The 26588-nt window shown below is 43.7% G+C and overlaps 1 protein-coding gene across 3 annotated transcripts; it reads right to left on the bottom strand.

The window, feature by feature from the left end:
* Positions 1–631: 631 nt before the first annotated feature.
* Positions 632–26194, bottom strand: C8H1orf94 (chromosome 8 C1orf94 homolog). Of its 3 annotated transcripts, none has more exons than XM_053398925.1 (6): positions 26140–26194; positions 11537–12210; positions 10012–10181; positions 3679–3753; positions 1865–2049; positions 632–1052 (listed from the first exon to the last, which is right to left on the bottom strand). In XM_053398925.1, the coding sequence occupies exons 2-6, from the start codon at positions 12171–12173 to the stop codon at positions 977–979; spliced, it is 1143 nt and encodes a 380-aa protein (XP_053254900.1). In that variant the 5' UTR covers positions 12174–12210; positions 26140–26194; the 3' UTR covers positions 632–976. The 3 variants fall into 3 exon arrangements, with proteins under 3 accessions (XP_053254900.1, XP_053254899.1, XP_053254898.1); XM_053398924.1 differs by lacking the exon at positions 26140–26194 and adding an exon at positions 18342–18746 and having other exon boundaries at positions 1902–2049; XM_053398923.1 differs by lacking the exon at positions 26140–26194 and adding an exon at positions 18342–18744.
* Positions 26195–26588: the final 394 nt, after the last annotated feature.

Genomic DNA, 26588 nt, shown 5'->3' on the forward strand with positions numbered 1-26588 from the left:
GATGGTCACTCACAGATTGACTTTCAGCCTAATATTTGTCAGCTAAGCAACTAAAGAGCTGCTGTATGTTCCAGTGCTGACAGAAACACAGAATGCCACGCCAAAGACAAAATAAAGAACCAGGGGATCATTCCCCCCCCCCCGGTAAACAAGCATTAAAACAAAACTGTTTTTTCTCAGCCCTCATTTTTTTCTTTGAAGGTGAGGCTTGGGTGTCAAAGACATGTCTGCCCACCATTCACAACTTTTAAAAGTTACAAAAATGGGAGAAAGGGAAGAAGCCCTCCTACCTCCATTGTTACATCTTTCCTTTAAAATTGTTTTAAGATAATGTCATCAAAAGCCCTGAAATGGCACAAATTCCCTTTCTCTCCATTTCAGGATTTACCCTAAATCTGCAGCCCTCCAGATGTTCTTTAGACTCCAACTCTCATCAGCCCCAGTCAGAGTGGCCAATGGTCAGAGATGATGGGACTTGTAACCCACCAATATGAGAGGGCCTGCAAGTTCCCTAGCTCTGCTGTAAATGATAACCCATAAACTCAGGTCAGCAGTCAAACAGTTAACTCACTTTGAACATTGGCTAAAAGATATCACTTCTATTTAAAACAAAAACAAAAACACAATGGGATCTTTTCTTCATCAGCCATCTTTATTACAGCAAAATTCAACTTTAAACAGTTTCAATAAACTTTTTATTATTATGCCTCTCTCTTTCATTTCAAAAAATAAAAAATAAGTTTCTTAACAGTACCTGAGTGTTTCATCCATTTCTGCTAAACAACATTCTGTTTTTTTCAGATGAACTTGCTAGCCTATTTGCCCTGAATTTACACTGTTTGTGGTTTGGAATCAAATTATTTTAACTTTGTTCCAAAATGTTCAAACAGAAATGAAAAACCCCAAGGATTTCATACTGCTCCCAAAATGTTCCTATCTCAAAAAAAACCTCACCCTAAAAACAGTGCTGGCAGATCTAAAAACTGTTGCCACCTCCATTGGAAGAGAAGTAAGGATTGGTCCTTACAGGTCCAGCAGTAGTAGATGTGAACCTGAGAGTAAAATAAACAGATAGAGCTCAGCCTCCTTGAATAACTACCACTATTTTATTTTATCTATTGTATGCTGCCCCCTGCTCCTGTTCATGAACATGCCTGGATCCTGAGATCATCACCTATGGGGATTCTAAAGATACAGATAGGGCTCTGATTCTTCAGCAATTCTAGGGAATGCAGATATGCCATTGGTATAGATTTGCCCTCCCAATCTTGCAGTGATGGCCGCTGCCCTCCTTTCCTTCTCCAGCATACTTTCCCAAAGTACTCTGATAATGAAAGGGTGGCAAGGGAGCCAGGGAGCCACACGGCGCCCTCCAGATGTTGCTTGACACCCCAACTCCCACCAGCATAGCCAACAGTCTCGGTCCATGGGTGATGGGAGTTGTAGTCCAACAATATCTGGAGAGTGCCACATTATGCTTTAAAAGTTACCAAAAAGCGTGGAAATGTAAAAATAAACTCCCTGTCCATTTTAAGCCCCCTTCACTATTCCCCAAAATGTGCTTAAGAAAGGAAGAAGCCCGTCTGTCATCAAAATCCTCCTTCCAAAATTGGCATGAATTACTTTATGCCACCCTCTTCTCCCCATTTCAGGATTCTCCCTAAATGTATCTTCATAATTCATCCTAAACGCACCCCTGACCCCAGAAGAAGAAGAAGAAGAAGAAGAAGAAGAAGAAGAAGAAGAAGAAGAAGAGAGTGAACCCTGAAACGGAGAGAAAGGAAACTATCCCCAAACATGCAAATTGATTTCCACCTTTGACTATTCTGCACTTATGCACGGCCACTACAAAGCACAGACTCACCCATAGGAAGGAGAAAATGGATACTGTGGACCATCACCTGCCATTGCTGGGGGATCACGTACGCTGCTGGATGGCTTGGTCGGGTTCCTCTGCTGATAAGAGTAACCTGGCTGAACCAGTGGGATGTAGCTGAGCACAGGTGTGTAAGGTGAGCGGAAGATTTGCTGTGGATTGTAAGGCGTGACCTAAAGAATCAGGAGGGAAAGAGGAATGGAAAGGGATGATGCTTTGGGGGAAGCGGAAATGTTTTAGAGTTCACAATGGCTTGAGTAGACACACCAGCATTAATGGGCAAGACTGACTAAGGCCATTGATTTCAATGGGTCTACTCTGAGTAGAATTTACTTGGCTACAACCCAATGTCTTAAATTGTTATACCTGTTCAAAATGGGGCTGGAATCACAGAATATCAGCATTATTTATGGAGGGGGGCATGTCCGAGGCAACAGCCACTACATAAAGGGGTGGCATGTCTTGGTCCCCCGCCTGAGAGATCTCACCAGAAGCCACTGCCACTTCTCTGATAGTGGCAGAGGCAGCAAGGTGGGCCAGGTGTTCATGGGGCTGCTGCCTCTTGGGTTTATGTCGCGCAAGATATATTTATGCTGCCTCTTGATTGTCTCACTTGGCCTTGATCTTCCCACTTTAAAAGCTGAGTTTGAGAAAGCTCCCTTCTCTCCCTCATCATCCCCTCCCTCTCAACTTACCTAGAAAATCCATATGGATTCTAAACTTGCCAAACATCTTTAGCCCCTGCTTTTTGCCCTACTCCAGCAGAATATTCTGCAAACTATGTACAACTCAGTCTCTCTTATTGATAAAAAATCATCTTCCCAAGCTGGCCATACTTGATCTCCTCCCCTTGTTGATATTGCCTAGGTAAAGGTAAAGGGACCCCATACCATTTGATCTAGTCATGACCGACTCTGGGGTTGCGGTGCACATCTTGCTCTATTGGCCGAGGGAGCCGGTGTACAGCTTCCAGGTCATGTGGCTAGCATGACTAAGCCGCTTCTGGAGAACCAGAGCAGCACACGGAAACGGCGTTAACCTTCCCGCCGGAGCGGTACCTATTTATCTACTTGCACTTTGATGTGCTTTCGAACTGCTAGGTTGGCAGGAGCAGGGACCGAGCAATGGGAGCTCACCCCGTCGCAGGGATTTGAACCACCAACCTTCTGATTGGCAAATCCTAGGCTCCGTGGTTTAACCCACAGCGTCACCCTAGGTGTACTTTAGAGAGAATTCACAGCAGGAGGAGCACAGAATTGGATCCCCAGCCATGTCACTGAGGTGGGCGGACAAAAATGGAGGAGGAAGAGAAATGGCCTGCTTAAGCCCATATCAATGTATAGTATTTTGGAAGGGGGGTTAAACCATTAACTCCATGTGACAATTCCAGAGAACAAATATGGGACTTAGGTCAATCTTTCCGCCCTTGACAGCCATCTAGCTCCAAGGTAGCAGTGAAACTTGGACTAACCAAGGTCAGATGACGTTATGCCAAAGCATAATAACCCCACACTTTCCACGGCATATCCCCATCACTTTCCTTATTGCAAAAAGTCTAACCATTTGGGGAAGCAGTTTTGTTGCACAAGACCTCCCAACCAAGTATACGGTAACCGCACAACCCAAATTTGCTGTTATGTGATTGAATCCCACCCCAATATGGTGACATTCTGGAAGCACCAAAAGGCTGCAAGAGATGGACTTGCTTAAAGCCACTGAAAGCTGAAACCATATTCTTCCTCCCCATGCCCAGCAAATCAACAGCCTCTATACTGATTCATGCTAGAGGACTTATGCCATACCTGTCTGGAATAGCATCCCAACTGAGGATGTAGCGTCTGCTGGTATGGGATCCGTGCTCTTTGCTGATACAAACTCTGTTAAAAATACACAAGGCAGGAAGTGACCATTGTAGGCCTCAACCTATTATTCTTACGATTATGATTAACCAATTAATTTTGGATCTCACTCCAGCGGTGATCTGTGTTCTGATATTACATGCTGATCTGAGGACCTCACCGTCGTATCTTATATGAGTGGGCAATTCGTTTTTTGCTTTTTAATTTGCTACTCATACAAATTTGAATAAATCTGCATCTTGCCAGACTTTAAGACAGGTGCTTTTTTAAGAAACTGAGGGAATAATAGAATCATAGAATCGTAGAATTATAGAATTGGGTTATCTAGTCCAACCCTTTGCAATGCAAGAATCACAACTGGTAAAGGATGGTCTATTCCAGTGTCAACTGGAATCCTTGTGCCCTCATCCCTGCATCACAGTGCAAATCTATACATACTTACTCAAAAGTAAGCTTCACTGTGTTTAATGGTCCTTACTCCTAGGTAGGGATCATGGAGAAATTTAATTATGTTTGCATTTAAAGACAAACTAACCTAATTTGAGCTTTTCAAAAACCACACAGGGACCGAACATAGCCATCCTTTGACATTTCCACTTTTCTAAATTTTACCATGTTCCCCAGTCAAGTCATGTGCCCCAAAATGCATATACTAGAGTAAAATGTCCAGTAAAATTAGTAAAAATAGCATACAGAATTACATTTTATTAGGGGGCATTATGCTGCAGAAAATGTGTATATCATTCAAAAATGCATACAGATGCATACAGTATATTAGGAGAGATTCACACTGAAATGCTGACGAATTCTCATGAGGATGCATTTTAAAAAAATCTCAAACTGATGTGGAAATATGGAAAACTGAGCTTCTGACTGGGAAAAGAAGAAACTAGAGAAACGGAAATTGACAGATTCACCCATTCCTACTTCTAGGTAAGCATGTATAGGATTGCAGAAGGTACCACCTTAATAGTAAGGATGGGCAGATCAGTCTGTTTTTAGTCTGTGTCAATTTTGCACCTATTTATTCATAAACCCATTTTGTCCTGTTTTTGCATTAATCTGTGATTCCCCCCCCCCCAAATCAACATGACAATTTAAATAGGTCATATTACAAACTTATTTAGCTACGTATTCTATCTTAACATAGACATTTTAAAGTGTGTTTTATCCTAAAATATGCATTGTGGGGAATTTTTTGGTATTTCTTTTGAGCTAAAAATATTCAGTGCAATCCTAACTATGTCTACTCAGAAGTAAGGCCTACTCAATTCAGTGGAGCTTACTCCCAGGTTAGTTGGGTTAGGATTGCAGCCTGTATCACAAAATCCAGAGAAGTGATCTCTACATTCCCATTCCACACATGAGTCTGGCAGGTGTGAGTCAGGTTAGTTCACAATGGAATGCTTAGATATCATATTCAAGAAGCTTCACTACCTGCTAGATGGAAAGGACATATTTTCTTCCCCATTCTGTACAACAGTAATACACCAAAACCACAATAGCCACCAAAGGTGAGCAACGTGCCCTTAACTTCCAATTATCCAAGATAAATTTCCCTCTCTGATTAAACCAAAGCTTTAATTAATATATAAATGGAAGGAATTAAGGATTTTACCTATTATTATGGCTACTGCTGCTATCCTTTCCCCCCAGCTGTGGCTGCTGCCCATTGGGACTGGTAGCACAGTAGGCAGAGAGGTCAATAGCAGATGCAGTCAGAACCAATGATAGGCAAAATCCACTATTTCTAATTTTGTCCCCATCCTCTTCCCTGCTGAGTTCCCCAAGGGCAACTCTGGGTCTAAGATGGAGGAAGCTGAGAGAGGGCAATCTGAGTTGGGTTGGGCAGTGCCCCATTAGCCTTAACGGATCAACCTCCGCTGCTTATTTCTGTGCTATGTATAGAAAATTAAATAAACATGGCAGTGATTTATATTTCTCAAGTCATGTTGACTTTTAATTTGGGAGGGATCATCAGTAGACACATTGGGAAATCATTATGTAGACATGAGATAATAGGAATCATTATTATTGTCATTGCAGTAATTGCTGGGGCTCCCCAGGTTGCTGCAGCTTGGATCTCTGCCCTGTATTTTCTGCAGTGCTAAATTGGGAGGGAGAATGGACATGGCATTCTCCTGTCCATTTTCTCCTTGCCTAGAGTGCTGCAGGGAATAACAGGAGCTTTAAAGATAGCAGGGGAAAGTCCATGTTGCATTGTGCCATCACACAAGTTACTGTCATGATATTGTTGTTTAGCCGTTTAGTTGTGTCCAACTCTTCGTGACCCCATGGATCAGAGCACGCCAGGCACTCCTGTCTTCCACTGCCTCCTGCAGTTTGGTCAAACTCATGCTGGTAGCTTCGAGAACACTGTCCAGCCATCTCGTCCTCTGTCGTCCCCTTCTCCTTGGGCCTTCCATATTTCTCAACATCAGGGTCTTTTCCGGGGAGTCTTCTCTTCTCATGAGGTGGCCAAAGTATTGGAGCCTCAGCTTCAGGATCTGTCCTTCCAGTGAGCACTCAGGGCTGATTTCCTTCAGAATGGATAGGTTTGATCTTCTTGCAGTCCATGGGACTCTCAAGAGTCTCCTCCAGCACCATGGTATCATGATATTTATATGGAATTCTATCTTCCCTTCTATAGACACTCCAATCCAGGGCACATACATTCCCCACTGGATCGGGAATCAAACCTGTACATCTCCTCTTTCTTTATTTCTTTATTTCTTATTTATTTTCCATAATTTAAAAACATCAACCATAAAAACATTTACTACCATGGTAAACCCTGACCCCTACACTGAACATAAGGATCTCCTGATGAGATGGTATCTGCAGGAGGTCTTCTACCACAGAGCACAGTGGTTGATTGGGTATATAAGGGGTAATTTGATCATTAGGTGTCCTGGTGCCAAGTTGTATAGGGCTTTGTACACTAGTACTAAAACCTTGAACTTAGCCTGGCAGCTAATTCGCAGCTAGTGTAATTCTTTTAGCAACAGCCTGATATGATGGTGATAGTCTGCCCCAGTGAGAAGTTGAGCCACTACTTTTTGCACTAGCTGCAGCTACAGGGCCAACTGCAGGGGCAGCCTCGTATACAGCACATTGCACCGTTCCAACCTGGAGGTTACAATGCCAACAGTGGTCAAGCAGGCTATCCCCATGTAGAAACAGCTGTAGTTGTCTTACCAACCAAAGCTGATAAAAGGCATGGTTCACCACTGAAGTCACATTAGCCTCTGGTGCCAGAGATGGTCAACAAGACAAGTATTCAAATTTTTGGAAGTTGAATCACCACCTCATTCAAGATGGCCAGAACTACTCCATGCTGCAAGAGTGTGCTAGCCATGCACTGGATCCATTGGTTTCTGAAAACTACCACCCAGTGTCAAATACCTCATTTGGGGAAGGTGATCAAGAGGACCATGTTAGGACAGTTGCAAACACACCTGGATAAAACAGATAATCTTTACCCAATCTGGGTTCTGGCCTGGTTCTGCGGCTGAATCAGACTTGGTCATGCTGATGGATGAATTTTATCAAAAGGGTGTGTGTGTGTGTGTGTGTGTGTGTGTGTGGTGCTGTTATTATTACTTAATCTCTCAATGGCTTTTGATACCATTGCCCATGGTATCCTCCTGAGCTACCTTGATGAGACAGGTATTGAAGGGTATTGAAACCATGATGTTACAGCGGATGTTGCTCTGGACATCTCAGTGCTGTAAATGTGAGGCCAAGATTGCTACAGAGATGAGAGACAGGACCCTCAAAGTGCCTTTCAAATAACACACAATAGGCTTCCAATTGGTCTAAAACTCTATTCACTGGAGATGATGTTTATAGGCCCTGGACAATACAGAAAAGCTCCATGGGATGGCTACTTGAGGATGTGATGAAAGCAGAGAAGTGACCCATCTTCCCTGTCCTCAATACCATGTGATAAATATGATTGTGCTGTTTAACTCATGTTGGATCAGCTTCCCAGTGCATCTTTTGCTACTTGCACTCAGTTGTCCAGCCTGTTTCATCATCCTTAGTGCTCTGATACGCGAAGGTGCAGAACTGGTTCTGCAGTGCTAGAGGAGACACTTGGGTACCCCCTGTCAAGAGCTCAATGCATCTCCCCATTCTACAGTGAAACAAGGGTCTCAACAGGATTGTGTGTTCACTGAAAAAACTCTGAGAGCATTCAGGAATCCTTCCATGTCTAGACCACACCTTCCTCCAATTGTAGCAAAAGACTTAACTGAACACACCCAATTATTTCTGCTCTTTCACACAAGGTGTGTCTCCAAGGTCTTCTGTTATTACTAGTGGCCTCCTCTGAATCAGTTCCCCTGTCAACATACACCATGAATGGGCGTCTTCATGATTTTCAGGTCCTCTCCAGCATCCTGAAAACTTGAACACGTGGAGATCAGGAACTGCTTCAGTGTTCCCTGTGCCACTGAGACTCCTGCCCTCTCTGACTTGCTGCCTCTTATGCTTCACACAGCCTCCCAGAATGCCTGTGTGGTGCTACTAAAGATGGAGGAGAAATTTGGTTTGCATTTTAATGCGAACCTACCTAGTTCGCGCTTCCTGCAAAACTGCTGTCCTTCACTTCAGTTTGAACTTCTCTTGAATTTTGTAATACAGTTCACCAACCAAAAAATGGGCACAAAAACACATGTTTTAGGGAGGAGTATGCATAAATATGCATATATTAGTGAAAATTACATATAAAATACATTATACTACAGGAAATCGCTTGCATTGCCGAGTAGCATGTGTATATGAGAAATGAGCACTAAAATGCCAATGAATATTCATTAAGATTTCTTTCTTTTCTTTTTTACATTGCAAACTGATGTAGAAATATGATGAACTGAACTTAAGATTGGGAAAATGAGAAAATGAGAGAAACTGAAACTGGCAGATCCATCGATCCCTAGATGTACTTCACATTGCTCTAAAAATGCCCATAATGTCCCACAATTCCCCACAATATCTTGGGCACAACTCCCCAAATCCCCTGCCTTGATGCAACTATGTCTGCAACTAAGGCCAAATTCACACCATACATTTACAGCACCATGACACCAGTTTAAACAGTCATGGGTTTCCCCAAAGAATTCTGGGAGCTGTCATTTGTTAAGGGTGCTAAGAGTTGTTAAGGGTCCCCTATTCCCCTCACAGAGCTACAATTCCCAGAGTTCCCTGAGAAGAGGGATTAATTGCTAAACCACTTGGGAAATGGTAGCTCTGGGGAAAGGGATAGGGGTCTCCTGACAACTTTCTGCACCCTTAATGAGCTGCAGCTCCCAGTGTTATTTGGGGAAAGCCTTGGCTGCTTAAGGTGTATGGTGTGGATGTGGCCTAAATCTAAATAAGCTGATAACCAAAACCCTATTTAGGCACTCAGATAGAAATTGTGATGGCAAAAAGCATGCAGGGGCTGAGGGCACATAAACTCTGGTCTGAAGGGGTTTTGGAATTGCATTATTTCCACCAAATTCACTATAAAACCTCCACCCAGGTAGGAACCCTAATAAAGTTCCTGATTGTAGGAAGGTTTCTAAACATGTCCAACTGAGCGGGCATAGAAGCCTCTTTCAGACCCTCCCACTCAGCATTGCGTTGGAGCAGGCACACCTGGCACAGAGGGGGACACTGGAGGCAGGATGGGTGTGCATGCCCTATACCTGCTTGGTCTCCTCATGCTTCCAGAAAGAACACAGAGTTGGGCTCCAAACTAAATATGTGATGAAATCAAATATTCTTTCCCTGTTAACCACTGCCTCCCCTTCCCTCCCTGTTGTCTCTTGTGTGTCAAATTTTATACTGTAAATTCCTTGAGGGAGGGACCTATCTTCTTGCACCAGGCAACTGATGGCAGCATCAGTATCTGGGAAGGAGATACCACAAACTAGAATTCATCTGATCATGAAAATCAGATGAGCATGGATGAGCCAATCCCAGGCCACGACCTGCCTTATGACTCAAGCGTTTGTTGCAGATGCCTTCAGTCTGGATTCTTCATTGAAGGAATCCATAGGTTTTCTGAGCTTCCAAACTCTCTAGAAGCCCTCTTAATTTCAATTAATTGCCACCCTTCCAGATTTGGTCTTGGTCTGAATCTTGACACTTCAGGCTTGCTTGCCTGTCGGTGTTTCTAAATCTGAGTTATGCAACCTCATAGCTCTTTCTTTCCTCCTCACTGCCAGCCTCATTCAGTTTTGGAGCTCTTTCCATACCCCATTCATAAGGGCTCGGGTCATTCATTACCTGATACTGTGGGAAGCTGGAGTGGTTTGGGAAAACAGGAGGTGGAGGGTAGTTAAGGCTAAGCCACATTGGCTGTTTTAATGAGGTGGCCGTCGAGTTCGTCGGGAATCGTGGGGTGAAAACATTACCACTGTATTTAAGGTTGTTCTTATCAATGGCTGTAGAGGTTGCTGTGGAAAATACAAAACAGAGTTAGGCACCATCAATGGGGGCTGTTTGATAGAACTCTTAACATTTTAATTATATGTATATTTGCCTCATATCTGGCATTGGTCAGGAATTCTAGGAAACCAAAGCAATTAGCACAGTTTTGAAATCAATGCTTCAAATCAGTGCAGGGTTGAAAGGCTGAGTCCGCTATCTTGATCCCAATGGCATTCAGTTGTATCCTGTACAAAACCAGTTGTATCCTGAACAAAAACCTGTTCTTTGATCTTAGGAGCCATCAATGCAAAATTTGATTATGGTAGCTTAAGAGGTATCCAAATGTATAGTGAGCAAACAACTTTCTAAAATAGATAGTAGACCTCTATGAAACAGAGCATTTTTGCAGCTGAAAGAGAGGGCCACTGTTGTTGTAATAAATAAGAAGAACAACAACAATAACAGTAGTAGTAGTAGTCAGAACACTGGTCTACCAAGTTCACTACTGTGTTCTCTGGCTGCTAGTGGTTCTCCAGGGGGTCTTTCTCAGCCATCCTTGGAGATGCCAGAGATTGAACTCAGGACCTTTTGCATACAAAACTTGTGCTTTGCCAATGAGTTACTGCAGTTGCTCTGAACCGAAGAAACAATAAAAGGAACAATAAAAGAAGGTAATTGATGAGGATCCTCTGTCAACCCTAATCCCTGACCCCAAGGTATTATACAAGCCTGGCTGTGCCTTTCCTGTCCACAGCTCAGAGCTGACAACCCCCCCCTACTAGAAGTGACCCACCCTCAGTAAAACTGAAGATTGAGCAAGGATGGGCACCTATTTCATATAGACTTTGACTGCAAAATAAACAGGAACTCCTGGGATGCCAAAGGAAAGAGGATAACAGGAGGAGTGGGTAACAGGAGTTCTCTCAACTGACTCATCTGTTTTAACCAGAATGCTACATAATAACATACGAAGGGTACTACTGAATCAGAACTATGGCTCATCTAGTCTAGCATCTTGTTTCCTACTGTGACCAATCAGATGCTTTTGGAAGCCCGCTGGCAGGACAACTAATATTCAGTAGCATTCTGCCTTGGAACATGCAGGCTCTATATAGCCAGCATGAGCCGTAACCATTTATAGACTGATCTTTCTCCATACACTTGTCTGATACCCTTTTAAAGCCTTCACTACATCTTTTGGCAGATAATTCCATAGATGAATATATGTGAACATGTCTTTCCCGAATCTCCTATCAATCAATTTCATAAAACAATGATGATAGGGAAAGCATTTTTCTCTGCACATGTTCACCACACACCTTGGGTTCCTTTCCCTTCATCATTCTCGAATAATCATCACTAGTTAGCCCACAACCCTTACCATTATTTTGACAGAGCCCATCAGCAACTAGTTCAGGGTCAGTTTTTGAGCAGATCTTGGCAAATACTGGGAGCTGTTTCTTTTGCACAGATCCTTGACTTTCCATGACCGCCATTATTGGGGATGGCCTTGTTACATTGTCTTTGTGGGCTGCAGATCCAAAGACATTGTTCTGCAGTAGTAGGTCCTTGATAAACTTGGTTTCTTCTGTCACCGTTTTGGTGTCCAGAGTCTTGGTGGCCTCAACACGTTTGAGTGGGAACTGCGCCAAAAGCTTGGCAATCTGAGTGTTGGAACCCATCATATTACTGTTTCCACTTTCTGTACTTTTGGCATTCTTGTAGATTAATTTTGCAGGGAGCAAGATCCCTGTGACAGTGGACTTAGTGGACAGCTGGACATCACATATGGACCTCAGTTTCACTTCCCTTTTGTTTCCAGTGAGTGCTCTGTAGACGTTTTCCATTGCATCCCTCTCATCTAACATCTGGTCTCCATCAGAGGGCATTGTGAGGTGGTTGTTTGCTGGGGCCTGACACGAAGCAGCTGGGGTGGCCTTCTCATCTTCAGATCTTTGCATCTCTAGTTCAGTTGCATTCTCTTGTGTAAGGCTCAAATACTCTTGCTCAACCAGCATGGATATTTCATCTTTACAAATGCTGTTTTCCAAAGATCTATGTGAAACAGAGAAAGAACCATTTATGTAGGATTGCACAAATTGGATAAGAAGAAGGGCTGTTGCCTAGTGATAGAGCACATGCATTTCATGAAAATCCTTGACATCAGTATGTGGGTTTAGGAAAGACCCCTCTCTGAAACCTTGAAAGCTATGGGCTTTTGTCAGCATGGACAATACTGAGCTAGGTAGACCAGCTCCCTTTGATCATAGAAAAGGCAACTACCAGTATAGTTAAATAGAAAACAATTCCTTTCTTCAACCAAGTTTGATTGGGGGTAGTATAAAAATGTTAAAACCAACCAAACAAAAATATTCTACATATTATATTTATACATCACCATTCAGCCATATAGGATCCTAAAGAGTCTTGTCCAGAAATGCAAGACTATTCACAATTACATCAATTAAAATACTAAAGTAAGGGTCCCTTCAGACATCCTTTTATTGAGCATTCACGATAATTTCTGCTCCTTGTGGTATTGAGACAGTTATTTGCAAAGGATGGGGGGAGTGTGTGAAAAACTAATACTCAATGGAAATAGGCTGATTTGTTGGTCACCAATTTCCACCTGCATTTTTCCTGAAGAACTGTTCGGGTCCTGCAATCATTCCTTGATAAGACTTGAAAAGCCTCCATGGGCTTTATGACTACTTGCAAGGAATGTTTACCAAACCCAGATGGCAGACCTCCTCTCCTGCTCATCATTCTACCCCTTTGCAACTAACCTTTGTAAAAGGCAGCAAACTTACTGGTGGTAGGAGAAAGCCTTTGACTGTGATCCAGACAGGCCTGTTACCCTGGCTGCCCAATGGATCTAAAAGTTGAAGCATCATTTTCTGCTGGGATCAGCGGATTTGTAGGAAATATAGCTGCCCCCTCAACTCGCACTACTATTAGGGATTAAAGAAGACATTGTTTCCCATTTTGTCCTGTATTTGTTGCTTGCAGCACTGTCTCCTTGCTGCTGCAGTTTGCCTTCTGCCCAAAATTACATCCATCATCTTACTTTCTGCTGTGGTGAAATTACAAAAATCACATAATTAAATACATAAATACCACAAGTCTCCTTTCATTAAGTTGTTCCATCGCATTCATTTCAATGCAAAGGAAACACAAGGCAAAGTGTGGGAGGATGTAATCAATTACATATCCTTTGCAAACTGAAAGCAACAACAGTGAATACCAATCATATATGCTGAACTGATTCCCATTCCAGACAAGGGATGAATAAGCAAACATTGACAATTTCTTCTCTCGTTGCTGCTTTTGTCAGAATTCTCTGACATCCCTGGTTACTCCAGAGCTTTGATATTATTTGGAAATATAACAAACAGGGGTGAAAAGAATGATGTGGCAAGTGAAGTGAAGGTGCACTGTGGAAAAAGAGACAAAAGAATAACTAAAGCAAGGGAGTCCATTCCCATGCTACAAAAGAGGGCCACAAAGATTAAGCCTTTGCTTTTATGCTGTCTGAGAAACCGAGGAAGAAGCCACAGTAAGAGTTTGTACAACTGCACCATCTGGCAACACAAACAAGAACTTTGTTTGGATTGCCAATCCAGCTTGATCACTCATTACCGATTGCCATTAACAGCATAAATGTAGTTTGTTTGTTTTTTACTTACTTTGTTACAGGCTCTGAGGATGGAACAGCTGGTGTTATAAACATGCACTATGTATGTACTTATCTATACATATAAATATTGTGTCAAATTTCTTTGTAAACTGCATATTACTTAATTATCCTCTAATTATGGCATCACTGTGTAATTAGAGCAGCCTTTATTATTTTATAAATTGAACCAATCTTCCATTCCCTTTCCTTTAGAGCATCTCTGAAATGTTGCTGGGTTGTTTTTTTTTAATTCAGTGATCTTTTTTCGGTATATATCTCCTGCAATTGATGCAAAAGACTGAAATACACCCCTGATCATTAACCAGAGAAATTAACCCACCAGACTCCTGGGTGGTCTGATGTGACTGTCAAAACGGCTAGTTGTCTCCATTCCTCCTTTGCCTCTTGGGTTGTGATGATAGTGGGATAAACGTCAGTACATAGGAAACTGGAATTGGCCAAGGGACACCAATTGTTGAATCACTGCTCAAATTGCAGGGGCATGGTGAGGATGTCTGAGAACGCCAAGGAAAAATGGAAACAAAGGTGGAAATTGCTGGTGTTTGTTCATTTGTTCCATGTCTGGAACGGGAATCAATCCAGTCAATATGAGCAATATTTGGTGTACTTGTTACTTTCAGTCTGCAAACAACAAATAATTGATCGTGTTCCTCCTTCCCCGTTCACATTGTTTCCTTGGTTTTGAAATGAATGGGGTGGTACAACATAACGACAATGTATTTTATGTAGTTAATTACTCAAGTTACATAATTTTGCCATAAAAATGGACAGTGAGACATATAATGCAGTTTGTAAGAACATAGGAAGAGCCTGCTGGATCAGGCCAATGGCTTATCTAGTCCAGCTTCCTGTTCTTGCAATGGCCAACCAGATGCCTGCGGGAAACCATCAAGCAAAACATGAGCACAAGAGCATTTGCCCCCTCACAGTTTCTAGCAGCTGACACTTGGAAGCATTGCTGCTTCCATTGCTGCTGGTAGCCACTGATAGCCCTCTCCTCCATGAATTTGTCTAATCCCCTTTTAAAGCCATCCACGTTGGTGGCTAAACCCAGATACACTATGTCAACAGCTTGTAACTCTATCAAAATAAATAAATAAATGAGATTTGTCTAGCATGGCTTGTTTTTGAGAAGCCCATGCTGGGTCTTAGTGATCCTAGCAGCCGTCTCTAAGTGCTCACAGATTGACTGCTTAATTATCTGTTCTCAGACTTTTCCTGGTATTGACATTAAGGTGACCAGTTGGTAGTTGCTTAGGTCTTCTGCCTCCCCTTTTGGAAAATGGGGACAACATCTGCCTAACTTGTCTATTCAAGTCAACACCTGACCAAAATCCTTATACAGCTAATAGATAGTAACAAAATTGATGTAAGCCTGTACTCAAAATGGATAAAATTGCAAAAAAATAGTATAATATCAATTTCACTTCTCTACTAACATCAAAGTTTGTTCAAAATCCAATAAACAACAACAAATTTAGTCATATATATATATATATATATATATATATATATATATATATATACACACACACACACACACACACACACACACACATACACACCTCGGGTTAAGAACTTTGCTTCAGGATGAGAACAGAAATTGTGCAGCGGTAGCGGGGCGGCAGCAGTGGGAGGCCCCATTAGCTAAAGTGGTACCTCAGGTTAAGAACAGTTTCAGGTTAAGAACGGACCTCCAGAATGAATTAAGTTCTTAACCCGAGGTACCACTGTATATGCTGCTTTGATTATTTGATATTTCAAAATATTCTTGTTTAAAATTATTTGATATTAACACTGTCACTCTGGATATATATTTTTTATTTGAAATTGAAAAGTGAGCTCCAAGTAGCCTAGATAAATCAACTCGATTTGGGACTGCCGTTCTCTGCTACTAGCACCTATATCTCTCAGTGCCTCATTTTGTCCTGAAAACCTCCAGAAGGAGACACAACCCAGAAAACTAGCTTGGTTCTCCCTCCTCATGTGACTTCTGCAAGGCAGTGGGGCTTGTCTTGAAACTGCAGAAACTTGAGAAATTTCATATCACCTTTCGGGGACTGTTTCTGATGAGGGAGAAAAAATTAGGCATGACACAAGCCAAACTGTGTGTGTGGTGTGTGTGAATTCTGGTCAGCTTCTACTGAGGCATGTGATTAAATCTCACTCAATAAAGTGAAGAGAATTTTGATCTTGTCATTTTAAATTCTCTTGACCATGGAAGCAGAAGCCTCCATGACAAACACCTTTGATTCATTAGAGTCTTCCTAAAGGGCACAGTTTTGTTGTTGTTCTTTGCATCCTGCCGCTGCCCTGTTTAGATCTCTGCCTACACTTGCCTGCCAAGGATGGAAGGTGTCTGTTCAATTTGTCATCTGCTGCAACATTTTGGGCCAAGATTATACCTTCTGCCCTTTTGCTTGATCCACGGCCTTTAATTATTTTAACATATTGACTTATGCAAATAGGATGCTCCAAGTCCAATTTGAAAGGGCTCTGGAATCTTTTGAACAAACAACAAAGATTTGCCTTCCTGGTCTGGGGTATTTTCTTTTGCTTAGTGTTATTTTGTAACCACAAAGGGATGAGAATTAGGAGAATTCTATCACAGTGTCAACATTATTTTTCATTACATTAAGGCTGAGAGATGCCATAATTTAACATCATGAATCCCTTCTGGCCCCAACTTGTTATCCCTTCCTCACTGAGACTGAAGTACAACCTTTTCCCAAACTTTTGATATTGAGGACACAGTTTAAAACTAGAGGCACACACTCAAAAAAAGATGTATGTACCTCTGCACTCATCTTCCTTGTAACTGAATGGCAGCCTAGTTATTGTTGCCCCACTCTTTGTTCAGTCAGTGAGAGTTCAGTGGTGGACAATACTTTCTGGGCAGTGAGGCTCCTACTTCTGGGCAGGGCTAGTGTCCAAGCTGATGGGCCCCATGGCACTGACCATCCTGCAAGACCTGCTCCCTGATTTGTCTGGTGTATTTTCAAACCAGGACAGTTGCTAGTTGCCACTAATCAATTCACATGCTTACAAAATTGCCTATAATCTTCCTACTTTGGCAGCATCCTAGAGAATGAAAATATAAATATAAATTCCTCCTTCTCCCTTTCTCTTTTCTACCTTCCCCCTTGACATCTCCTCACCAATGGAGGCTTTGGTAAAACACCCCCTTGCCAAATCTGGCATTTCAGAAAAGTAGATCTTTTTAGTCACTACCTTTGAAACTCATTTTCGTTTTTAACATCTGAATGCTTCCTTTCATCTTTCCCCTTGAAATCTTTCAATTTTAAAAATATAAATGCACAAGCAACTATGGGGACTTGTGGTTGTTTCCAGTATCACAGATGTAGGCTTATATCACAAGGAGACAATTTTTACAGTGGGGAAAAAAGATGTTCTATTTATTCTGCACCTTCTCTTTTAATATGGTATTGAAGCCCTCTCATAGTGTGGTCAGATTTCACCCTAAAAGAGATTTGAGTCTAAATGTGCAGCCAATCTGAATTCCACACGCCTACTTTTGAAATCCTCTTGGGGTTTGACTGTTTTAGATCTCTGGAGGAGAGTTCTAAAGTTGAGGATTAGCAGCTAAGCATACCTTCCCATATGCATAGGAACATAGGAAGTAGTTTTATACTGAGTAGGACCACTGGTCCTTCTAGCTCACTATTGTCTATGCTGACTTGCAGTGGCTCTCCAGGGTTTCCCAGCCAGGGAGTCTCTCCCAGACTGACCTGGAGATGCCAGGGATTGAATCTGGGATGTTTTGCATTCAAGACAGATGCTCTACCACAGATCTATGGCCCTTCTTACATGCCTTTGCCACATGGCAGCGGTGGCCAACTGTCAAATCTCAGCAGCCCCCAGCTAACACGGCCTCCAAGGAAGATGGCAGTTGTATTCCAACAACTTCTGGAGACCCAACGTTAACCACCCCTGTTTTATGGTCTTGGCAGATGGAGAACACAAAACACTTAATGTCCAAAAATATGAGAATGTGTGGCATCCTTCCTACAGCAATAATTTTGGGCCAAGAAGTGTTACTGGTCCAGGGTGCCTGTGGTTATGACAAGGCACTCAACAGATGCTCAATATTTACTTTCCACTCTGTTATTAATGCATGGTTCTCTGGCATTCAAAGAGGTCCTTGGATTGAATGCTCACAGGTCCAGGCTCAAAGTTAGACTGAGAACAATTTGTAGAGGGTTTGACCACAAAAATTGCAGTTGGGTGCATGGAAGAAGATTGTCCTTGGGGCATGTGAAGCCCATGGGGACTGATTAGGGCATTATACAATTAAATAAATGAATTACATAAACACTTTCCCATTATTTCAGATTAACCGCTATGAAATATATCCTCCAAGACTCCAGTTTCAGCTAGCTAGGTAGAGCTTCTATTGATTTGTGAGTTAGGAAAGATTCCTCCTCTCCTTTTTGTTTTGTTGAGGTGTTTTGTTTTTTTAAACACTCACTCTTTTTGGGAGCTGCTGGTGGTACTACTGCTATCTTCTCTGAGAGCCTCTGAAGATGTGACAGGATGACAGCTAAGTTGGAGAAGCGGTGATGAAGATCTTGGTTGGAGTTCCTCAGGGAGGCCTTGGACCCTTTTCCAGATCTCATGGCAGGCTTTGTCCAAGCTGTCCTGGGGAGTGTTGTGATGGATCCAGATGTGTCTTGGAAAAGGGCCTAGGGGGAAAGGACCTTTAGGGTTGACTGTTGAACACTGAAGGCTGCTCCTACCAGTCAGCATCCTGCCTTGTACAGTAAAGAACAGGGGAATTAAAAATTAAAAACAGGAGAGCTGCCTACACACCTTTGTGTAGTGTGCTTTATTTTATTTTATTTTTTAAAAAGGTGGCATAGAATGAACTAGATGGCAACAAACCGTAGTAGCCAAGTAACCATAGAACCCTTGTGGCATAGCAACTGTTATGAAGGATAACAACTGGATGGAGCTATACTGAGTCCCAAAGACCCAGCAGCCACTGAAGGAAGATGGCACATCAATGAATTCAAAGGAGCTCAGTGTCTCAAAGTGGTATGTCTGGAACATATAATCTGGGATGCTGCTGTCAGTCTTGCTGGCTGGGGCTGATACAATCAGCTCCACTTGTAGTCCAACAATATATGGAGCGCACCACATTGGGAAACAGGGTTCTAAGCCCAAACACATAGAAGCGCATTTGTGCAAGCAAATCCATCCCTTGATGCTCTCTTTTCTCCTCCCTGCATTCTACAGTTGGTTTCTTCCGTCAAAATTAAGGTGCAAGCTTTTGCCTCTTCTTGCTAAAAACAGGTATGTTATTCTATTGAGTGCAGTGTGCAAAGGTGGTACAATATTTATTGTAGTAAACAACAATAGATGGAATGTTTGTCTCATTGGATGCTGCCCTACTAATCCTATCAATATATATCAACAAAGACAAATACCTGTGTTAAACCAAAGTTTCTACAGAAGAGATCCCGAGAAGCAATTTGAAGAGTGGGAGCTTGCAGCAGCTCTCCATGTAAAACTTTTCAACAGATCCCATAGCTGTGCCTTTAAGAGGCATTTGACCGACAGGCAAGTGATAGGTAGCTTCATAAGAGACGGGGAGCAATCATTGCTTCTTTATCCCAGAGTCCCAGATGTATAACCTGGTATCTTTAGTTCCTGGAATTGGAGGGGTTTATTCAGCCTTCAATCGCTGTATTGTTTTGGGTAGGAGTTTCAAAAGAGGAGGAATCCTTTTCCACTTGCTTGTTCCCGTTATTATCTTTTGACTGTAGGTGGCACTGCAGAGTGATCTTGTTTTCTTTTTTCTTTTTACAACTAGTCGAAATGGTTATGAGCTTTTAAATATATTTCTTAGCAAAGTAAAACACTTACCAATTAGGGTTCAGGACAGAGAGATCTAATATGGATTAACCAATAAATTCTTTTGCAAAAAGAGAGAGTGTTTGTGTGTTATTTGGGATGTATGCAACCATTTCCCTGGGAAAACATTCACTTTCATAAAGAAATTGAAATTAAGTAGGCAGGGGTTTGTTGAAAGTTAATTTCAAATGCTGGACCCATAACCATAGTGTTATATTGAAAGGAACAAAGGACAGGCAGCAAGTAATGAAAGTCTACCCCCCCCTCCAAGGAACAGGTAAGGGCTTAACCACACTTCTCATTCTGCTGCTTCTCACCCTGCCCCACATCCCAGGGGAAACCACTCTTTAGCATTCAGTCAGAGCAAACAGTGATTTGGGCTTTCTTTGGATTGATGTTTGCCCTGATTTTTGCCCTGATTTAGCATTAAAGAGCAGGGGTTTTTGTGAGAAAGGAGTGGGGCAAGTAGAAAACCACTCAGACCCATTCTTCCTAGGCATGGGACAAGCGGAAGTAAGGACAAACCCCACCCCCTCATTGGCACTGGCTTTGCATTTACAGCAATGTCATGGCTTCTGTTCTCCCCACCCATAAATTTGTTCAGGCTTGTTTTCTTTCACTGAAAATCTCAGATCAGGTTCCATTTTTTAAAAAAAAATAAAGCACATAGCCATTGCTTTTGCAAAAGACAGGAAAGTCACGAATCCTATGCATGCATGCTCTGGCAAGAGTCCAGACATGCATGCCAATAGAAAGTAAGCAGCCTGTTGAATTACCGTATTTTTCGCTCTATAAGACGCACCAGACCACAAGACGCACCTAGTTTTTGGAGGAGGAAAACAAGAAAAAAAATATTCTGAATCCCAGAAGCCATAACAGCAAGAGGGATCGCTGCGCAGTGAAAGTAGCAATCCCTCTTGCTGCTCTGGCTTCTGGGATAGCTGTGCAGCCTGCATTCGCTCCATAAGACGCACACACATTTCCCCTTACTTTTTAGGAGGGGGAAAGTGAGTCTTATAGAGCAAAAAATACAGTAACTTGTTTAAGTGCCAGTAGCAAGGCCCATTCAAGTCTGTGGGATGCATTTCTGAGTTAAATGTACACAGGGGCTAATGGGAGGAAATCCCACAAACCAGTCCCTATACAGTGGTACATCTGGTTACGTACTTAATTCGTTCCGGAGGTCCGTTCTTAACCTGAAACGGTTCTTAACCTGAAGGACCACTTTAGCTAATGGGGCCTCCCACTGCTGCCGCGCCGCCGCCGCCGCATGATTTCTGTTTTCATCCTGAAGCAAAGTTCTTAACCCGAGGTACTATTTCTGGGTTAGCTGAGTCTGTAACCTGAAGCATATGTAACCTGAGGTACCACTGTATTTAGAACTTGCTACTAGAAGCTCCTGCCTCCAGCTGCTAGCCTTTTCCTAGTTCTCTCACTACATGACCATGTTCTACCTTCTCTGCCGGAGGCAGTATGCCTCTGAATATCAGTTTCTGGGATTCACAAGTGCAAAGAGTTCTCTCATAATCAGGTCCTGCTTGTGGGCTTCTGATGAGTGCATCTGGTTGGCCACTGTGAGAACAGGATGCAAGATTAGATGAGCCTTTGGCTCAACCCAGTACCAAGGGATGTTCTTATATGAGTTGCTTTGTTACCCAGTGTGAATATATGATCTAATTCCAGATCTGACTGCTCACAATCTGAGACTTGTTGGAGTTTGGTATATATTGCAGCAGAGTGCAGAAATGAAAAAATCTGGGAGAACTGCTGGTTGAAAGACTCAAGGAACGTTTGCATTAGGCATGGGAGGTTTCACTCTGGCAAATGCAGCAGAAAAGGGTGGATGTTTCTGTTTCAATTTGGCTAATTGATGACACATCCTGGAAACCTGATCTGCAGATCTCTCACAATAGGAAAGTGGAACCTGAGAAAGAGATGATGGAGCCAGTAGCAGTAGTGGCTCAGTTCCTCAATGGTGATATAACATTGCGATATACCATATTGCGTATGCTCTCTCTCTGGGACCTAAGCTCTTACCTAATCTCTTATCTCCATATGGAGCTTGGAGATGGAGCAGAGACAAAGGTAGGGAATCTTTTTATGTTGGGTTGCATCCCTTTGTGGGTAATCTTTTGGGAGCCTCTTAGCTGTGGTGGGTGGGGCTGAACATAAAGTGGGCAGAACCACCCCTTCTCTCTCTCCTTATCTCATATGATGGTGAGCAGAGATCCCAATGACCAGTAAAGCCAGCTCATTCTGGTTTCGTCCCCAACCTCTCCCCTGATGATTTCTACAAAGTCAGCAATGAGACTACAAGGAAGAAGCCAACAGCCAGTACCACTCCTTGGACTAGTTGTAACTAAGGAGGCAGGCAGGTGGTGTCTAGCAGAGGGGAGACAAAGGCTGGTGGGGCAGTGCCCTGTTCACCCTAATGGAGCAGCATTCACTGGCGAGGAAAAAGAAACTTGCCTCTGCTTTGCTCAGTGCTCTGCCTAGCACTTGCTCACTCAAACAATTGCTGCAATGCAGCAGTGGTGGCACCAGTATGTGGCACATGATCAGAGCAATGCACGTGCATGCACAATGCCTGCTGGAGTACATGGGCTGGGATGGCTCTCTGCCTATTCAGTGATGGGCCATTCCAAGCAGTGCTGTTGGTGAGACACTGGAAGAAGACAACTAGGCAAGACAGCCCAAACCATTTACAGGCATGCATGGCACCAAATCAGGACAATGGGAATTGGGGGAGGGCAGGAGAGAGTACAGGAGCAGCACCTGAGAACAGGAATTGATACCTTTCACTCCCGCCATAGCATCTGCTGCCTCACTTTGCTTAATGATAGGCCTGGCCCTGGCCCTGTGCTTAGTTTTGCACATACAGTACAATTGCATCATGCAGGGGTTCGGTTCCAAGGGTTCCACCTATACAGTGGTACCTCAGGTTAAGTACTTAATTCCTTCCAGAGGTCCGTACTTAACCTGAAACTGTTCTTAACCTGAAGCACCACTTTAACTAATGGGGCCTCCAGTTGCTGCCACGCCGCCGGAGCCCGATTTCTGTTCTCATCCTGAAGCAAAGTTCTTAACCTGAAGCACTATTTCTGGGTTAGCAGAGTCTGTAACCTGAAGCATATGTAACCTGAGGTACCACTGTACACAAAAACATGTATAGTCAAGCCACTCCTGCACGACCATCCCTAGCCTTCTGGATATGGTGTGCTGAGCAGTCCTTGCAAGGAAAGCTAGGCTTAAAAGCTCTTTTCACACTGGGTAACCCAAGTAGACCTAGTACAAAAAGCTTTTAAGCTCTCTGCCTTGCTTGTCAGGTGAGACCCGCTCAGCACACCAGCTCCAGAAGGCTAGGGATGCTCACAGAGGAACTCAAATGGTGACATGAGATCTCATGAGAGCTTCCCTTGGTGCATCCCAAGAAAGACAGATTTTTCCCCCAGAGAAAAAAGAGCTTTTAAGCTCCCCTGCCTTGCTTGCATTTAACTTGCAGAATTTCAGCCAGCTGGCCTTCAACAAGGTGTGGTTGAAATTGTGCAAGTTAAATGTGTGTGAGATGTGGTTGTACTGTATGTTTCCTTATATACAGCACTACACGTAATGGTTCAATTAGGCACAAAAGCATATCGGTTACATTTCCCATACTTAGACCAACAGTGATACATGTCCAACAACATAGTCCTTTAAATAAGCTGGGCGCTTGGAAACTCTGCCAGACCGCCGAGGACTGGTAGCCAAGTCCGGGGGGCCACACAATTCTTGCTGAGGCTGTGGTGCGACCCTAGGTGGCTTTGAAACCAAATCCCCTGGATCCGCTGCTGTGGGTGGAGCCTCCGCAAGTGGAGTGGTCTGAGTCTGTGGTAAGTCTGGCAGACCCTCTGAAGCGGCTTGGTTCGGCTCCACACTGGCAGTTTGCGATGGAGGTGTAGGTGGAGCCTCGTCGCCAGTGTTAAGTTGTGGGCGAACATAGCAGACGACACAGCGATTTCTCCAGAGCAGCTCTTTACTTGTTAGCTGGACAGAACTGAACAGCAAACAGCTCAGCCGGCCTGCTTTTATAGGCAGCCGGCTGTCAACATTGTAGCAACAACATCCCAGGGTTTCCCGCCTAAAATAACTGACGTGGACCTGAGTGAAAACTATCTACAGTATCCCCCTGCTGGCCCAGGGTGAGAACTTCAGTACATAACAAAATGTGTGTGAGATGTGGTTGTACTGTACGTATATATGTATGTGTATTGTAATTAAACGTGAAAGGTACAGTTCTTATCTCCCTTCCTTGCAGTGGTGTAGCATGGGGGGGACACAGGGGAAGTTGCCCCAGGTGGAAAATTCTTAGGGGTGCAAAATTTCAACACCCGTTGCTGCCTCAATACAACTGTGCTCTTCTGTCACTGGGCTCCTTTGGAAATGGCTTCTCTGAGAGAACCAGGAAGTGACCTCTGCAGACAAGAGAGCAACTCTTCTTTTCTTATCTCTGCAGCTGCGATCTCCTGGGTGACACAGAGGCCATTACAAAGTTGGAGGCGCACCTCTCCTCCATCAGTTCCCCTCCCTCCCACCCCCCTTCATGTGGCCCGAGGCACTGGCAACCCACATTATGCTATTGCTTCCTTGCATGTAGAAGGGAGGCAGGAAAATCATATTTGTGGATGATGGAAAGCTGGGTGTAAGGGCCAAAAGTGGAAACTTCATCATATGGCTGGTTTTTGTCCTGAGGTTCAGACAGATAGAAGGTGGGGCTTGGGAGCTCAGGGGTGGTGTCTTAGAGATTAGGGAATGGATCATGGTAGGGCAGGAAATGGAGTCCACTGAAGGCACCTAAGTCATTAGGAGCAGAGCCTGGTGGAAGGTAATGGACTGATAGGCAAAAAGCTCAAGGCAGCAGTTCTGTTCACACACAAACTTTCTGGGGGCCTAAGCTTCAAAACAGTGGCAAATGGATTGGTCCAGAGCAAAATTGCTTACTTACAGCACAATACTTACTGGCTACAATGGCTATGTTCTATGTCCACGGCAAACTGAAAGCTATTTCCTGGAAAGAGCATAGTGCTCAGGTCCTGCTTGTGGGCTTCCCAGAGGCATCTGGTTGGCCATTGTAAGAACAAAATCCTGGATTAGATGGGTATTTTGTTTAATCCAGCAGATTGTTCTTATGTTCAGTCCTAGCCATGTCTGCTCAGAAACAAGCTCTGTTGCATTCAGTGGTGCTTACTCCCAGGTAAGGGGTTAGAAATCCATTTAAATGACTGGCTAATCAAGAAAGTTTAAACAGCTGCAGAAGGCCTGTCATCACAAAGAGGTCTTCAAGAGACACCTGGAAGGCAATAGTGAGGATTCCTGCTGAATCTCTGCTTGAAGAGGAGCAAACTGTGTGTGACCAGTGACCTGAAATACCCAACTTCTAGTCAGGTCTTAGTAACAGAAGAAGGGACAGTTACTCTCTGGGAAACAGTCCTTGCCCTCCAACCCCAAACAAAGCGAGGTAACTTTTACATTTAATGCAATAAGCTTGCAAGCCTAGAACGTGTGCAGAATACATGCTTCCTCGGAAGTAATCGCTCCTTTGATTTTTGCTGGCATTTACTTCATCGAGCATACAGAGGGCTGCACTGCAGCCACGCGTTTACTCAGGAGTAAGCTGCACTGAGTTATGTGTTACTTAAGAGGAAAAAAAGTGTGCATAGTACAGTATTGCAAGCGAGACCTTGCTGTTTGCCTTGATTCTCGCTGGCGCATTGTCTGGAGAGGCATCTTTGCACCTCAAGCGCGTTTCCCACCCGAATCTCCGCGCGCGCGCGCATACACTACACAATTTCTCATTCATGTTCTTTCTCCTGGTTTGTATTTTTGAATCTGATCTAATATTACTCCCCACAGCACCAGTACACTTCTCAGACAAATAAGAGGGTGCCCCCCCTTATCTGCCGTCGGAGAGGGGACACTGGGGTCGAAATGGTCAATGGAAAAGCCGTGTGTGCGTGTGTGTGTGAGATGCCTTTTGGAACGAATCCGGAAGCTTTTGGAGTGTGGGGGGAATTGACAGCCTGACCATTTCCAGCCTCCGCCGAAAGCTAATCAAGCCCCCCACTGTTTCTTTAATTTCCTTTACGTTCGCCCTTTTGCATTGCATAGGTGCGCCATCTGAAGGGGGTGGGGGGGAGAGGGGGGAACCTCCCCTCCTCCTTCCCCAGCAAGCCGTTCTCCTCTCTGCAAAAGGACACTAGTACCCGAGCCCAGCATCATTTAAGGAGTACTCGGCAGGGTAATGGCCGAGATTTCTGAATCCCCTTTCCGTCCCACTCAAAGCCCTTCCAAGAGCAGACAGAGACAAAGTCGCCTGCGAAAGGGGGCGGGGGGAGGCTCCGATTCTTTGTTGCCGGGGGGGGGGGAGAGAGAATTACCTTGTAATTCCTCGCTAGCTCTTGCAACATCCTACAAATGGTTTACAAATGCAGACATCTCGCCTTCGCCCTCTCGAGCGAAAGGGGCGATTGTCTCCCCACCTTCCCATCAGTGCAGGGCTTGAACCTTGTCAATTCAACTCAAGGGTCTGTGGATTGTTCCCTGGAAGAAATGGTGGCGTGAAACTGGCACGCTTCCCCGGCGCCCCCCTTTCTCCTTAAAGGTGGTGATGAGGAAGAGATTTTGCAGGGAATTTTGTTCTCATCAAATCAAGCTAATGCAAGCTGGATTGGAGGGTTTTCCTTCCCCGCACGATGCGGAAAGCGCTGGGAAGTTAACGAACCTTTCAGCGGCCCATCCAGACTTGAGTCCCCCTCCTCAATCTTCCCAACCCCCAGTATTTAGTGTTTGTTTTAAAGGTAAGAGACCATTAAAACAAAATCCCCAG

This window comes from Podarcis raffonei, chromosome 8 (assembly GCF_027172205.1).
Source record: "Podarcis raffonei isolate rPodRaf1 chromosome 8, rPodRaf1.pri, whole genome shotgun sequence".
Classification (NCBI taxonomy): domain Eukaryota; kingdom Metazoa; phylum Chordata; class Lepidosauria; order Squamata; family Lacertidae; genus Podarcis; species Podarcis raffonei.

Bases quoted from the DNA above. Each gene is read 5' to 3' on its own strand.
- C8H1orf94 (XM_053398923.1), bottom strand. From the start codon at position 18,619: ATGCTGACTGGTAGGAGCAGCCTTCAGTGTTCAACAGTCAACCCTAAA. The intron at 12,211-18,341 runs GTGAGTGTTTAA...TGTTTCACATAG, and splicing joins ACCAGCAGCTCCCAAAAAGA to ATCTTTGGAAAACAGCATTT. The intron at 10,182-11,536 runs GTAAGGGTTGTG...TATTTTCCACAG, and splicing joins TGGGCTCTGTCAAAATAATG to CAACCTCTACAGCCATTGAT.